This window comes from Asparagus officinalis, chromosome 8 (assembly GCF_001876935.1).
Source record: "Asparagus officinalis chromosome 8, Aspof.V1, whole genome shotgun sequence".
In the NCBI taxonomy this organism is placed as follows: domain Eukaryota; kingdom Viridiplantae; phylum Streptophyta; class Magnoliopsida; order Asparagales; family Asparagaceae; genus Asparagus; species Asparagus officinalis.
In genome coordinates, this window is record NC_033801.1 from 73510687 (window position 1) to 73527766 (window position 17080).

Below are 17080 nucleotides of genomic sequence, written 5' to 3' on the forward strand. Positions count from 1 at the left end.
TTGCATGTAAGTAAAAGATGAAAGTGAGAAAGTTACTTTCATTTAACAATTAAGGTGTTTGTTTTCATGTAAGTGGTTATGAAAGTAAGATGCAAGAAAGTTGCCACATATGATTTAATGCAATTTTGACTTTCCCTAAAAAAATGGTGAAGTCACATGAAAGTGACAAAGAAGTAACTAATTTAATTAAATGATTTTAATTATACTTTCTAATTAATCTTATTTTGTCACGTCATCTTCACATTGTATTTTTGATAATAATTTAATTTTTTAAACAAATACTGTATTTCACTTGCGTGGTGATGTAGATGTAAAAGTCATTTATAAAAAAAAAATTAGATGTTTTAAACTCACTTTCGTCCCCTTAAACCGACTAGAATTTCGCCAATTATGTTCCCTGGGGAGGGCATCGAGTCCATCAGAGGTCAAGACAAAGTTTATGTTTTGACCACCAAACTCAATTGAAGTTGCTGTAATACTGACGAGCCCGGTGCTTTCGCAAACACAAAAAGCTTAAACCCTGAATCCCAGAATCCCCTCTTCGCCCCTTCTCTCTAATCCTTCCTCTAAAACCCTAGCGATGGCGTCCGATGCTTCCTCAGCGTTACAAGGTGGCTGATTCTCTGTAAACTCCCATAAAAGAGCTCTCTTTTCCCCCTTTCCATCTATTTGGGCATCGCTTATCAAAGATTCTCAACTAAAGATCGTTTCTTTTTTAGCTTCTTCTCGTGACGAATTATCTATTTTCTATTATTTTTCTGGGTACAGTGAGGCAGAGAGTTCAGAACTTCCTCAATGCCGCTCAGACCGGGAACCTTGATCTCTTTAAGAGTAAGTTAGGTTTTTGAATTTTGATTTGATTTTTTTTGTTGTGTTTTTCTTAGATTTGATGCATTAATATTGTTGAATTTGTTATAGAGCTGGCGATGCAGCTTGACGATGGGAAAGGGCTGGCGAAGACGGTGGGCGGAGGATGTTTAAGGATTGCGGAAACAAGAGGACGCTCTTCAACCCTTCGCTGCTCAAAGCGAAGCGACGGTGTTCACAGTTGATATTGACGAAGGATGATGCGTTGCCAAGTTCTTGATTGAGGAGTTGAAGCTTGATGTCAATGTGAAGGATGAGGATGGTATAGTTCTCACTACAATCTACGTCTCTCTTGGTTTTGTTGGTTTGGTTGTTATCTTTGAAATTCTTGTTAATTATCTCTTGTAAGTTGCAGAAGATTTTCTGATGAGAATATAGAATTTGTTTGTTCTGTCCTTTATATTGTGAATAGACCAGGTCGGTTGTCTTGAATGGTTGTCATTTACACAATTCAGGTGCTTGCTTTTATAATTGATTCATGTTTTTGCTTAACTGTGATAGTATTTTGTAATGGAAATTGATGTGGAGTATAACTAGTGCAGTTGTAATGGAAATTGATGTGAATTATAATTTTGAAGGGTGTTTTGGATGTCTAGTTCAGAAACTAGTGAATTTCCAATTTACAATCCACATAATCAAAGTAACATGAAAATGTTATAGGAATTTTAATTCTCATCTGTGTTCTCATACAAATTATTTATTTCAATATATATTATATGTGTATATAAATATTTATATAGCCGTGTCCCTGTACCCTTCCTTTCACAAATTTTCCGTGTCTTATACGTGTACCCATGCAGCATAGGTTTGAATTGAAGAAGTGCTTATGAACTACCATGCGACCACATAACACCAGTGAATTGAAAGAAAATCTTTACCTAGGCCCTTCTTTATGTGTTAAAATGTTGGGTATTTGATAAACATACACAAAATATGGATGTAGCCAAAATTAGAATAGTTAGGTGTATGAATGCATTGTGCTAAAACAGGATAATATATTAGAGCATGTGTAGGATGAGTTGAAAGAAATTTTTGAGTTGGCTTAGACATGTGTAGTGGAGGCTGAGGGTGTATTTATTAGGATTGTAGGATCATTGTCAGGAAGATGCTAGGACTGGCAAGCCAAAAAGATCATGGACTATATAAAAGGATTTTTACTGCTAATTTAACAGATAAGGAGGTCCTCAATAGAGCTGACTGGAGAAAAGGATTGATGTAGCCAACCACAAATATGGTATCTGCTTATAAAGGATATGTCGTTGTTTCTGCTGCTTTTTAAACTGATCTCCTGGAATTAGGATGACTTTAAGCTGGAATCTATTCTTATTCTGATTTAGCTGTATTATTTAACATTCAGCTTGAAATATTTTCACCCTTTAATCTTAATGAAGTAGGGACAGATGTTGACCGTAAATTTAATTTCTACCCTAGCATTCTCCTTTTCATTCAGTGTGAATCTTATATTTTCAATATTGTTGAACAGGTGAGACTCCTCTTCTCCATGCTTCACGACAAGGACACATACACATGGCAAAATATCTTTTGGAGAAAGGGGCAGATCCTTCTGCTTCCAGTGAATTAGGAGTCACACCTCTGCATCATGCGGCTGGAATAGGTCTGCCTCATTCACATGGGCAAAATTTTCATGTTAAATATCCTCTTATATAATGCATGGGGAATGAATTCATCCGTATGAATATGGTTGTATACTGCCTTTGTCCCTTTCTGCAATTGGAGATTATATCTCCTTTTGATTTTATTTTGAACTGCCACAATTCAAAATTGAATCTATGTAGATGGAAGCTTAGAAATTAGTATTTGTATACTTTATTTAATTATGACAAATGCAGATTACAGTTTAAAATACTAGCCCTTAGACTGCTGAATAAAACATTGTGTTCGTTCAGCTTTATGTTGTTCTTCATTTATTTGTAAATCCTAGATTACTTGTCCTTCTCTGTCTGGTTTTATCTCTGAGCTCTTGAGTGTTAAACTTTTTTTTGTTTTCTCTTATATTTTTCTAAATTTTATAGGAAACATTGAGTTGCTGAATCTTCTACTTTCAAGAGAAGTTGATGTGGAATCTCATAGTGATTCTGGCACTCCATTGGTCTGGGCTGCTGGTCATGGGCAGCAAGAAGCAGTGAAGGTTTTGTTAGAACACCATGCTAATGTAAGCAGGAATTGTAAACATGACATCTTTCAGCCAGAAACATGCTGAGATATATCTCAATACATTTTCCATCCAAATTGCTTCTTGATAAACTAGCGGAAATTCATGTAAACTAGAAATTGCTAAAAAATTCCATCCAAATTGCTAAAAATTTAGTCAGCAAAAGAGTGAACTGTCTGTTACTGGATCTATATCCCAAGTTTGTATTTGATTAAGCAGGCTGGTAAAGTGCTATACACATACATATAGGGAAATTTTCAGTGAGAACTCCATAGGTTGGAAATTGTCTGGACACAAAGAGGGGTCATTGATGGCCAGCATTGATTGCTCATTAAAACTTTTGTAAGAATGAGAGATCAAGAGGTTTTAGTTCCTTCACTTATGGAAGTTGGTTGAAAGATCACATTTTTTTAAACCATAGAAAAAAAAATCTATTCAGTCCACGGGTGAAAGTTTTGTTTATGTTTCATTCTTCGGCCATATGTGTTTGACGTGTGAAGTTTTGAATCTTTTTGATGTGTGTGAATAAGGATAGCCTTTCATTTTTAGGCCATGTCTGTGTTTGTGCGTATTCTTGCATGCATGATCACATCTTTCTGTCTCCCTATGCGAAGATTATCACTTGTACACTTCTTTAACATGTATCCTATACATCATTTCTTGAAACTCATTAGACATGAGTCAAGTTCGTTTTAGTCATACCCAAGTTCAAAACTACGATTTTAAAGAATCTTTGGGTGTCTAGTTCAAAAACAAGTTGTTTCCAACTTATAATAATCAACATAATAAAAGAAACTTAAAAATGTGATAGGCATTTTAATTCTAGTAACATATGAGCTGGAAAACAATAATGATCTCATGTAAATTATTAATTTTAATAAATATATATAGCCGTGTCTCCATACCTTACAGTTTATAAGTTTTCTGTGTCCCGTACCCGTACCCATTTCCATGCAACTTAGCTAGCATGTACATTGAGATATATGTGATGCGTAATGCAGGCATATTGATGTGTTTGTCTTCATAAACTTTGAAGAATGATTCATGAACTGTACCCCAATTATGTAGCTAATGATAAACTCTGTAGATGATGAGAGTGGGTGTCAAATTTTTATGCGCATTAAAACACTTAGTTTTCTTTCTTGCGTGAGACATAATATATTGTCACTTAGTTTTCTTTCTTGCGTGAGACGTAACATATTGTTTAAAAGCATGTACCCATTTAGGTAGCTAATGATAAATTCTGTGGACAATGAGAGTGGGGGTCAAATTTTTGTGCGCATTAAAACACTTAGTTTTCTTTCTTTCATGAGATATAACATATTGTTTAAAAACATGTAATACCTTCATAGTTTCATGGCTCATGCATGTTCTGAGGGAAGTGTTGTTGAGTTAGAAATGGCGGGTCTTCTTTTTCATGTAATCTTCTAGATAGAAGAGAAGCATGTCTAGTCCATTTGAATAAAGCAGAGAGGGCCAGCGCTTGGTCTTCTAATTAACTGCATAAAGGTCTTCTTTTAGTAATGAGAAGGCTAACCCAATTATAAAGTCAACTTTTCCTTATCATGACATCCATTTTCTTATATCGTATAGGGCAACATCTATGATATCCCGATACGACAATTTTGGCGCCGTATCTGTGTCGGGTGTGGTTAGGTACGTTTCCGCACCCAAACGGAGGGGACACAGGAGTTTTGGAGTAGAGGATAATGAGTTTAGATGCAAGGAAGAAGAAGACTCTCTCTCTTATTTCCTTAGTTTTAAATTTGTTAGTGGAACATGACATCACCATTCACATGGGTGCTTGACTATTTGCTTTTGTCTTTTCTTTAAAATTAATGGCAATGCTAAGAATGGGAGACATGTGTTCTCATATTTAAATAGGTAAGTGTATATGTATGTATGTATATACGTACATATTTATTTATTTATTCTTTTTGATGCTTATGTGGAATATAAAGTCAAAGTTTCAAATGAGTTTACTTTATAATTTTAAGGAATGAGCTTATTTTATTGAGAATTTGAAATTAAACATAGTAAATTTGCTATAGTTAATAAATGTTACTATATATATAATATATATATATATATATAATAATAATAATATATATATATATAATATATTATATATGAGATTAAATGGGTATGCGCTTAGTCAAGGACGGGGGAATTTCCTCATGACGGCCTCTAATATTCACACGATGATTTGAGATGACAATCTATGATGATCGCGCTCCGGTGAACTTGATCTATGATATCTAAAAAAAAACCACCCAACACAGCCAAGTTTGGGAATCTGTCGTCTGTTTGAACCCTCCTCAGAGCCATGTGAAAAGTTCTATTTCATCATTTCAAACCGTTAAAAATTGATACGAGTGGTGAATTCGGTCAAACGATCAGACGATTGCACGCACCAAACTTTGGTGTGTAGGGTTTTAGAATATGTTAGATCAGTGCAACGAGCCGATCATCCAGCATGTCGCTCATCATGTGATTTTAGATGGCGCAGGAGGAAATCCCTCCTATAGACAAGGAATCTATTTAATCTGCTCTCTCTCTCATGCATCTCTATATATATTATATATATATATATATATATATATATACATATTTTCAATAAATAAATATATATATATGTGTATATAAAAGCCGTGTCCCCGTACCCTACATTTTACAAATTTGCCGTGTCCCGTACCCGTACCAGTGTCCATACCCGTACCTGTGCAACCTAGGACAACATTGTATTTCTCCTGGGATTGACTTATTAGAAGTTACCCTAAGCACTTTGTATATATCTTTTACGATATCATAGATGTTTTTGACCCGACAATGCTTTGTGTGTATCTGTTGCGAAAACAGCAGCAAAGTCTTTGTCTCAAATGTCTGCTCCACAATATATATTCTTTCACTAATTAATATTTGAATTTAAAATAGTTTACCCATTCTATACTAATGCTTTGAAGCTCAATTGTTGATTTATTAGAACTGACATTTTCTGCTGTATAACTTTCTGTAGCCAAATACTGAAACAGATGACGGAATTACTCCATTGTTGTCAGCCGTTGCGGCTGGATCATTGTCATGCTTGGAGCTACTTATTCAGGTACGTAAAAAAGTAATCAAAAGGAGTACTTATCTACTAGTGAGTGAGTTATATAGTTTCAGTGAACAAGTTTTTGCATTTATCATTATATGTATTTTCTCAGCAAGGCTGGTATTGGACACAATTCTAGTTGTTCTCACTATAAATATTCCACATTAAAGTTATCTCTTCGTCCAAGATTACTTTGTTAGCACTTAATGATGGTCCTCAATACCCATTTTTTTTATTTACTGATGGACCAAGTAATTACATGGCTATACAATATTAGTTTCAGTTGTGGTTTTTATTTTGGCAGTCTTTGCTGTTTCAACTGATTCTTATTAGGTTTTGTGATATTACTTTTGGCATCTCAAAGAAGTAGAAAGTACTTATAGTGAGAAGAACCAAAGTAAGTGGGGAATGCAAAATTTTTCTTTTTTCTTTTCGCTTTATAAGTATCGGAAAATTACATGTTGCAAATAGTGGCCTAGGCAGGTGCCAAAGCTGGTCTGGCCTCCAGGCAGTATGGTTAGGAGTTTGTAGCAGCCTGCTTTTTCTTAGAGCACTTAAACATAGAACTTTTCCTTTTATAATCCCTCACGTCCCTAAGATTCATATTGCTCATCCATTTAAATACTGTTATGAACTTCGTACTGAAATCTAACCAAATGATGAACAATAGATTAAATGGACATATAGTACTCTTTAAGGGGGTTAGTTGTGATCAAGGACTGTCATTTTCTCTAAGTTTACCCTGCTGTGTCAGGATAAAAGATGGTCCTTTGTATAGTAGGTTCGTATCCATTAGTTAGGTCAATCCTCTTTTTTGGTGCTTCTGCCTGCTTTATTTATTTGCTATTTCGTATCCATTGGTTAGGTCAATCCTCTTTTTTGGTGCTTCTGCCTGCTTTATTTATTTGCTATTTTTTTGGGGTGGGTTTTTTTTGTGGTAGGTTTTTTTGGGGGATGGTGGTTAGGTCAATCCTCTTTTTTGGTGCTTCTGCCTGCTTTATTTATTTGCTATTTCGTATCCATTGGTTAGGTCAATCCTCTTTTTTGGTGCTTCTGCCTGCTTTATTTATTTGCTATTTTTTTGGGGTGGGTTTTTTTTGTGGTAGGTTTTTTTGGGGGGGGGTGTGGGTTTTTTTTGGGGTGGGGTGGGGTGGGGTGGGGGAGGGTTTTCATGGGCTCCTGAAAACCATGCTGGTCTAGAAACCTTTGATGTAAAGGACTCAAATAGTCAAATCCGAGATTAACCACTTTCTTTAATACCACATCTACTTCAAAATATAGATCCAATCATTCCAGATGCACAGAAATGAGATATTCAAATTTCAACCTCATGTAAACAAATTGGCTCAGAAAACTGAGAATTATTTATAGTAAGACAGGTAAAAGAAAACAAAAGGATCTTACTACAAACATAACTGTACAGGGGCTACTTGTATGACAGTTCATTCCAGACACATGAAAATGAGATATCTAACCTTCAGTTAAGCAATTTGGCACAGAAAACTGAGATCATTTATTATAATAGAGGAAAAAGGAATTAAGGGGATCATACTACAGGATTAACAGTGCAGGTGATATTTCTAATGTATGACATAATATCTGGACATGAAAAGCTAACATAGCTTAATACGGACCCTCTTTATTGGTAAGATTTGGTTAGCCTATAGGCCAATTGAATTGTCATGTCACAGATGTGTTAACTTCAAGTGAGAAGCGTACTGTGTTTATTTTATATAGGATCAGGGATACAAGACTAGAAACAGTATCTGATTCTTAACACCCTAAAATTACCCTAAAAGAAAGTTCAACAGTTTGAGATACTTTTTTGTATAGCTTCATAGTCCTTATGAATGACCCTTGTAGGTAACTTGTTCCCAATGTATAGATAGTTAATATAGTGTTGGATTCCCATTTGTGCTGGTTTAGAGTTTCTAGCAAATTGTAAGACAGCCTTTTTGTATAAATTGGGATGGTAAAATGAATATAAAATAGATACGAAAATGAACTTCTGCACTTGGAACAAATTAGAGGCAGCTTCAAATGAGGATAAGATGTGAGAGAATCGTTTGAGATGGTTTTGACATTTGTTACAGAGGCCATTGAGTGCTCTGGTCAAGAGAAATGATAGGAAGATAGTTGAGGCAATAGACATCTCTCATCAAGATGGATCGAGATACTGAAAAGGATGGTATAGTTGTCAATTTAAGAATGACCCTTAACAGATATGATCAAGGAAAGATGGTCAATGAAGCAAACATCAAATATTTGTTAAATAGGCATTAATGTTTTTATACAATTTGATGGAATAGTGTTATATGTGTGGTTCTGTGAATGCTTGAGGGCTCTATTAATAATTCACACGCTCCCTCCACAATTTTTATTTTACATTCTAATCCAGACGTTAGGTACTATTTGTTTACCATATTTTGGTGAATGCCGATTTGCAACTACTACTAAACCATTTCTGATATCGACACCTCACTTTTCCTAACAAAAGAGCAAAGGAATCCATGCAAGTCCTTAACAATCCGTCTGCTTTTCATAATAAGTATGTTGCCCTTTTTAGTTCTTCTTACCTATGTCTTTCTCTTATCTGAGTTATTATGACAATCTATAGTTGTCAATCATTATTATGTATTCATTGTTCTTATGATTGAAATTGTTCAAGCTATTATATAAGTGGATCCCTTCTTATTAACAGCTCATATTTCGTAAAATTTATCGTGTTTGCTGATCATTATGCTTTTAGAATCAAAATGAAAGGTTTAATGTTCGATGAGCATATGATGTAGAGTCAGGATAATGAGCAGTTTTAGATCAAGAATGTTCTCTTAGGAAATTAATTACAATATTTTCCTGATGGCCAGTTATCTACTATAATGGTCTTGAAATCAGGTTGCTTTAAAAGTATAATTCCTGAAAAGTTAGGGCTTTGTATATCTGTAATCCAGGTGTATGGGGAAAGAAATATCTCAGCTCCATGTTTTTAAATGTTATAGTTGGATATTGTCTATTTGTGGTTAAGCTGGCTCATGGGGTTTCTCAAGAAACTATCCTATTTGATTCTTCAAGTTTGTTTCGCTGCATTTGAATGAATCATGTATGTGTTATCAGTTCCCATCTAGCATCTTTTTTGGCGATGCAATCTATCTTGAGTTTATACTACTTCTGCACACTAATTATCTTGAATCCTGCCCCCCTTTTCTGATTTTGATTTCCTTTTAAATTATGTAGGCAGGTGCTAATCCTAACATCAAAGCAGGTGGAATAACTCCATTGCACATTGCGGCAGATCTAGGGAGCAAAGAAATTCTCAATTGTTTACTAAAAGCTGGGGCAGATCCTAATATTCCTGACGAGGTTGGTACACACAAGCTTCTCTTACATTCTCGGCATGGTTGTTTGAATTATAGGTAGTTGTAGATGCATGGACTGTCTGTGCATTATCTGATAAACTTGTTAGATTTTAGACCTCTATTCATTATTCCTCTTGTTTAAATCCTGCACAAGTTAGATGATGCCTTTTTAGTCATCCAACAAATGAAATTATACTTTATAAGATTAATATCAAATACTTGAAAGAATATTAGAATATTTTTATCCCTTAAAATAACGTCAGAATTTTATTAGTGGGGAGCGAAGGATGTGGTGAAACCTTATTCTAGTAGGGGCCACCAACATATAAGGTATGTTAGGATGTGCGCAGTAATTTGCAACAAAAATTGCAAAATTCTTATAAATTGCAGCACTACATTTACAAAGACCCTTAGAAAAAAATAGGTATATATCTGGCATGCTAGAAAGATGCATTGCAGCAGAACAGTTCTAGAGAATTTGAGAGCAAATTTGGTAACATTAACCTGGGAAGAAGTATGGTAAAAACTCCATGCACTTTGCTTGCTTGAGTATCAAAAATGCTAGGAGCCTAGGATGAGTGATATCTTGGGAAGTCCTTATTTCAAAAGTCAACAATGCCCACATAATAATGTTTCCTTGAGATACTCCGAGCGAGCATGAAACATCATGGGCTTGTGCAGATAACCAGTCTGTTCACATATGCTCATTCTAAAGAACCAATAATATATTGGTTTATATACTTGTATTTAGTTGGAAATGGAAATGCAGTCCATCTCTAACTATGGTGGTTAATCTGTAATGCATTTTTTAGGTAGATCATTTTACAACAATGTCAAACAATTATATAAAATAAAATTGGTTTGTAACTTAATTTTCACTGTTAAATGAGAGAAACACGTAGAAAGTGTTATTAAGAACTTTTTGCTGATGTGGCATTCAAGAAGCAGCTGGAAGTGCACTCATTTCTAGCTCGACAATGACTACAACTTTTGGACCCCAGTTGTTGTTCCAATGCATGTGTAAAACCAAAAGCATGGAACTAAACACCAAACTTCAGATCAATTGTAGTGTGACGCTGGGGGCTGCATCAATTTTTGAGTAATGATCAAGGTTTTAAATATCGGTTATCGGGGATTTATCGGACGGCCAAAATTCTTATCGGATAGCGAAAATCGGGGATATATCGGGGATAAGTAGTATTTATCGAAGCAATATACTGGATGGTGTATATATATAATATAACAACTAAAAAATATAATCTAACCATGCTTAATGAAATATAAACATACCAAAACAGAAAAGCAAAGTATGATAAAAGAATAGTTATAGAACTGATATTACTCAAAAGAGAAAGTGTGTGCATGAAGGAATTACAAGAGAAGGAAAGCTCACAGCATGTGTATATAGCCATGTTTCTGGACAAAAAAAACATGGTTGACAGAGGGTAGGCAAGCGACGAAGTTCAAGGTTGAAGTTCATGAAGGCGAGCGACGAAGAGACACAGAGAACATGAGATGGAGATAACGGAGGAAGCGCCCTACGAGAAAAGGAGCAGCCACCGGAGACGAAGTTAGGGTTTGAAGGTCAGATTCATAAAGTTTCGGGTTTTAAGTTTCATATTATTAACAAAACGGGTGGGGTCGGGTTTTAAAAACCTAACAACTCAACTCAAAATGACTGGCCGATAATCCCGATAATCCCGATAATTTAGCCTTACTTATCGGCCGATAAGTGCCGATAACGCCGATAACTCGCCGATAATCACTCCAAAACGATAACCGATTACAAAACCAACTTATCCTAGCGGAGAGCTCAAAAATCCGATAACTCGGCCGATAATATCGATTATCGGCCGATATTTAAAACAATGGTAATGATAGATAGAAGATTCTGCCACTTCTCCTATAGCAGGTTAGAATCAAGGCATCAATTTTTGAGGACTGTATTGTATGTCAACCTAAGCACTGGATGCACAAACAACTAGTGATTTTTTTGGCACACTTGATATCTTGGCCAATAAGGTTATAATATTGTAAAAATCAGCTGAAGCATCAAGAAACCCTTACTACTGCACTGCATATACGTCTCCTGATACTTCATCAAAACAATGATTGTACAACCACCACTGGTAGACATATTACAGTGCTAAAACCACCAGTATAATGTGCCCCATTGCATGTCGAATTCCGAAGTTGTCAGGTGCCAGGTGCCAAGCAAGGAAACCTTAAATGTGTCATAGTCCCAAGGTGCAAGGTGTGGTGTGTCTCACTGTAAGTGAAGCGATCTTTTGACTTCAATTCTAAGCATAATGATGATTTAAGACTGAGATAAATTCAATTAGTTGCGCTATATCAATCATTATGTGATGATTACTTAATACTGAATACTGTTCTTTTTTCATGTGAGATACTTTTGGAATAGTTGTTAAGAAACTATGACTCTGTAACAGTGACTACTTAACCAATGTTTCAGAGACAATGTTTATAGGTAGAAAAAAGGGGAAAAAAAGAAGCAGTAAGACAGAGAAAAGAGAAGAAAGAAGAGAAGAGAGGAGGAGGATGAGAAAAGGAGGACAAAGGCAAGTAACCTCTCATGAGAGGCAAAAGTAAGATAATAAGAAGAATTATAGGAAGACGAGGAGGAAAAAAGGATGATGAACTAGCTACTAAAAAGTAAAAATAAAAAGAAGAGAAGCAAAAAATCAAAGAAAAATTTAGAACTCTGTATCATAAGTAATTGTTGCTAGCAAAAACAATGGCTTGTGACATCACGACACAGTTGCAGATACAGTAGTACTTTTACTATTAAGAATGACGGATAATAGTTCACATCCTCAGATATCTAGTATTTGAGATGATAATGGTCAGAATGAAAACATGTCCATAACATTGTACGGTGCATTTTCTAGTTTATTTTGTTTTCCTGGGCATCTGGGTTACTTGGGTTTTCACACATTGTTTACTCGCCAAAATGAAAATGAATTCTTGAGCAAATAAAATCCTTTATGCAGGATGGCCAAAAGCCAATACAGGTTGCTGCTGTTAGAGGCAACAGTGAAGCTGTTAAAGTTCTTTTTCCACTGACATCCCCTGTTAAAGATATATCAAACTGGAGCATTGATGGAGTCATTGAACACATGCAGTCCGATTCAAGTAAAGAATTGGTAGTTTTCCTTCTTTTCCCCGTAAGATGAACAAACAATTTGTAGGCTTGGGCATCTGACGTTTATCCTTTATGTTGTAGGAAAGTGCAAAAGAACCAGAAATGCCAACGAAAACCAGTTCTCAGAGGCCGCAAATTGTTGAGGTACCATTGCTGATTTTGCACCGCGTATTGCACCATGGTGCAAGTAGCAAGATGAAAACGTGCATTTTGTCACCAGCAAGTTGCAAATTGCTGAACTTTCTTGTCACTTGATATTGGCATCTGCACTAGACTGAATAGATCTTCATGATAATTTTTGAAAATTATGAAATTTGGAACTCACGGTTTTGACCAGATACCAACTGCTTGTATCCCCACGCAAGAAATCCTTTTCTGTTTAAGCGCATTCCTCTTCCCGACAATATTTGGCCTGTAATGTAGTGTATGGTACTAGAGTTTTTGAAGGAGAGACTAGCAGATTGGTGATTTACCAGGTTTGTTTGTTTTGTATACTCAAGTGAAGTTCAAAATTTCAATCAATCCTGCAGGTAACACCTGAGGCGAAGGAGAAATCCTTGGAAGCTAAATCCAGAGGTGATGATGCATTCAAAAGAAAAGATTATCTCATGGCAATAGATGCATATACACAGGTAACTCCTTCAAGAATTATCCAAAATATAAGAAGATATTTCTAGATTGAGCTGAATCATCTTAAAAAGAAGCTTATAATTTAGCTTAGTGCTTAACTGAGAAATACCAATCATATGAAGTTCATGGTAATTTGAGGGTTGGCTATGGTTGTAGGGGAGAAAAACAAAAAGGTTGGTTACCTTTCCATGGACTAGTCTTCTAGTTGATGTGCCAGGGATCCCCCATAATTGTCAAAAGATGCCTGTTGTAGAAATTTTTGCATGAGCTCATATTCCGTGATCAAAGTTGAAAGCTTGTAGTACACACATAAAGTCAGTGTGGAATCAGGAGACTAAACCAGGCATCTGCAGCGAAAAACCCTCTCTTCCCTTGAAAACTCTTGGGATAGAAAAAGAGTTTCCTTTGGACCAACATCTTTCCAGTGCGTTCTATAGAATAGGTCAGACGCTAGGTTTGAATCCCATTCAGTACCTCCCTGTGGTGTCTATCAAATCAGGATTAAGGCTTCTGGTACGAAACTATGGGGTTAAAACTGTGGGTTTAGGCAGGGTGATTGCTTCTCTTTTCTTTTCTCTTCTTCAATTGTAAATTTAACTCCTTTATACTCTGATCACAAACACGTCTACTTTTGCTCAATGTTTCTTACCTTGATTATTTTTATAGTAACCAAGAGCAATTCCCGTTGCATTGGATGAAGTGAAATTGTACCGTTTTATGAGTGATATAAGATAACCATTCCTTGATTTTATGCAATTGTCATTCAATTAAGTGGATTAGTATTTATAAGAGTTGTAAGATAAATTTCTTCCAGTTTCGCCTATTGTAGGTTCAGTTTTCTCCCGCTTCTGATGTAGCATCTTTCAGAATTAGACTAGATAAAATATTTGATAGTTTTGTGCCCTTGACCGAACAGACCAAAATTCTTCAAATGGGGAGTTTCATTACTTGGATATCAGGGCCTGTGTTCCAATGTCTTGATCTATAGTTCAGTTACACATAATGAATGCTAAACATTATGGTCTGGAAAGTTGGGTTTTTATTCATTTGGTTGTCATCAAGTTTTAGTCCAAATGTATTTGATATGCAATCCAGCACTATGACAATGTTCTTGATGCAGACGAAATTCAGATTTTGTTATTTTGGCCATGGGTTCTTCCTAATGGTTTCTGGATGGATTCAGCTGGCCTATCGTAGATAAACTGTAGGCACATCTCTAACTGCCTTTGGTTTTACCTACGCTGTGTCAAGGTGTCCTAAATCTAGGGGAAAAGTGAGCCCCATCAACTGAAAAAGCAAAGTCATCGAGCAAAATTTAACTTAGAAGCTAGTTAGCTAAGCTCATTTGTCAGCGTTTGAATATATTGTCAAGGAAATATTTGTCATCTAAAATTCGCATGGCTAATGTTTCCACTAAATAATTTAGAACTTTAAACGTATCTTTAACAAATTAACTTGTTATGCCCAGAAGTTGTTCTGGACTCTCTGGCTTTAGATATCTTATTCTGAGCTGAATCATCAAGAATTATGTTCGTGAGACATGATTAATTACTTCTCCGTATATCTGTTTTGACAACTTTCGCTTTGTTGGCCAGACCAATGGAGGTAATTGAGATTTAACTTGTTAATCCTGTGTTAAAATTTTAGGCTATTGATCTTAACCCCAATGAAGCAACCTTGCTATCCAATAGAAGCCTTTGTTGGATCCAATTGGGACAAGCAGAGCATGCCTTAGCTGATGCCAGGGCTTGCAGGCAGCTAAGGCCTGACTGGTCTAAAGCATGCTACAGGGAAGGTTCAGCGCTCCTTTTATTGCAGGTTCTCTTTTGTAATCTGTAACTTCTAATTTACTATATTGAAATTTTTCGACAAATTTTAATCTTTCATGGCTTTGACAGAGGTTTGATGAAGCAGCAAATGCCTTTTATGAAGGTGTACAGCTTGATCCTGAAAATAAGGAGCTTGTAAAGGCCTTCAGGTAAAATGATTCTCTTCTTTGATATGTGTGGAGAAAAATATTGTGGTTTGATATCATAAGCATTTGAAATATGAAATCATAGAAAAATATAATGTTCTCTTAAAATATTATATCTATAGTGAAAATACCCAGTGTTTAACATGGAGTAAAATGTAGATATATATTTCAAATATCAATGGAATTACTGCATATATTTGTCTGTGTTGGTTAGAGCAAATTGACGTCAATCCAGTTCATGGTCTCTAACTTAGGCGAGGATGGGGTTTTCTGTTTTATTCTTGTTTGAATATAATTTTATACTAGAAATCCTTCTAACTTCTTTCTATATTTTGTTAATTTTCCAACAGGGAAGCTGTGGAAGCTGGAAGGAAATTTCATGGCACGGATAAAAGCCAAAACGGTGATACTAAAAATGGGTAATTAGTTTTAATTTTTAAGCTCGACACTTCTGCAGTGTCCCAAAGGAGTGATATTTGTGAGGCTGGTGCTTATGTAGAATATGTACCATTATTCACTATTATTATTTTGACATTTTATGGCCTCAAAACTGAAGGATGATCATGTGACTTTTACAAAGTGATCTGTGTAGTGAAATTTTGGCTATGGACTAGCTCTTTAAATAAGATAAGTTATTATAGGTATGTTACTGATCGTGTGATGTCGTATGCAGTGACTGTTCAACATGAACAGTGCCACAGATTCTCATCCGACCTGCTTTCGATGGCCTTGTTGATAATCAAGATTGTCATTATTGGTTGGTAGCAGTAGTCATTTTCAATGTATATTTTCTCATCACTACCTGTGCCACCTTGATTTCCCTTTGTTCACTGCGTACTCAACTTGGGGACACCATCGCCACCACCACTTGTATTTTAGAAATCTTGATGAGGGATAAAGTTAGTTTGGTTGATTCGTGAAGAGAATCATTTATTTGGTTGATCCATGAAGAGGACTGCTTATTTGGTGGATTCATGAGAAGAATCATTTATTTGTTAGATTCTTGATAAGATCATTTGTTTAGCAGATCATTGAAAAATGATTATTTGTTAGATCCTGAGGAGGATTATTTATTTGGTGAATTCTTGAGGAAGATTTTTTTTTTGGTGAATTCCTAGAGAGGATTGTTTGTTTGGTGGGTCCCTAGTGAAAGATCATTTGTTTGATAGTTTCGTGGGGAGGATTATTTCGTTTAGTTGATATGTGAAGAAGATCGATGTATCATATATGGTGATTTTGGTTAAGGTTGTTCGTGGTGGAAGACATTTAAGTAGAAGACTAAATGATGAAGACAACTACGATGAGAAATGTCATACAGAAGATTTCAGCCTTTTAAGTCGCGTCACAAATTGGAGTACATCTTTTTTATAACTAGTTGCACGTGTATATCATATATGCTCCATCTTGAGAGTGTTAATGAATATATTATGCAGATCTATGATGTTATAGTTATATTAAGAATAATATATTAAGAATATGTAGTTGAGAGACGTTAGAGATTGTGATTGAGAGAATAAAAGAATATGCTAAGGATATTTTTAGCATATTCCTAATAATATATAACATGTATTTTGCTTTTAGTATAAATATATAAGAGATCAATAGAGTTCTAAATAAGAGTCTTTGGTTCCTATAAAACTAATTTCAACAGATTAGTTCCTAACAGATTTGATTCATTTGTTGACTTGTTGACCTAATTTTTTTTATCTCTTGGGCTTTTGTGGGCTTCCTCTTGGCTTGATCTTAGGCTTCGATAAATGGTGTAAAATGAGAGAATATGATTTTTTTTAATTTTTTATTTTCTGCAAATTAAGATAAAAAC

General features: G+C 35.4%; 1 protein-coding gene and 1 long non-coding RNA gene across 2 annotated transcripts; both read left to right on the plus strand.

Annotated features, from left to right (window-relative positions):
* Positions 410 to 983, plus strand: LOC109822027. The gene is made up of 3 exons (XR_002241999.1): positions 410 to 611; positions 769 to 831; positions 919 to 983. It is a non-coding gene; the product is annotated as an uncharacterized LOC109822027 (long non-coding RNA).
* Positions 1062 to 15898, plus strand: LOC109822026 (ankyrin-1). The gene is made up of 11 exons (XM_020388189.1): positions 1062 to 1129; positions 2351 to 2482; positions 2901 to 3040; positions 6057 to 6143; positions 9369 to 9494; positions 12502 to 12654; positions 12735 to 12797; positions 13184 to 13285; positions 14931 to 15101; positions 15182 to 15261; positions 15609 to 15898. Exons 2-11 carry the CDS (start codon positions 2395 to 2397, stop codon positions 15679 to 15681), a joined length of 1083 nt encoding a protein of 360 aa, XP_020243778.1. The 5' UTR covers positions 1062 to 1129; positions 2351 to 2394; the 3' UTR covers positions 15682 to 15898.

Coding starts and splice junctions, on each gene's coding strand:
- LOC109822026 (XM_020388189.1), top strand. CDS start 2,395: ATGGCAAAATATCTTTTGGAGAAAGGGGCAGATCCTTCTGCTTCCAGT. Junction 9,495..12,501: donor ATCCTAATATTCCTGACGAG/GTTGGTACACAC, acceptor TCCTTTATGCAG/GATGGCCAAAAGCCAATACA. Junction 15,262..15,608: donor GAGCTTGTAAAGGCCTTCAG/GTAAAATGATTC, acceptor ATTTTCCAACAG/GGAAGCTGTGGAAGCTGGAA.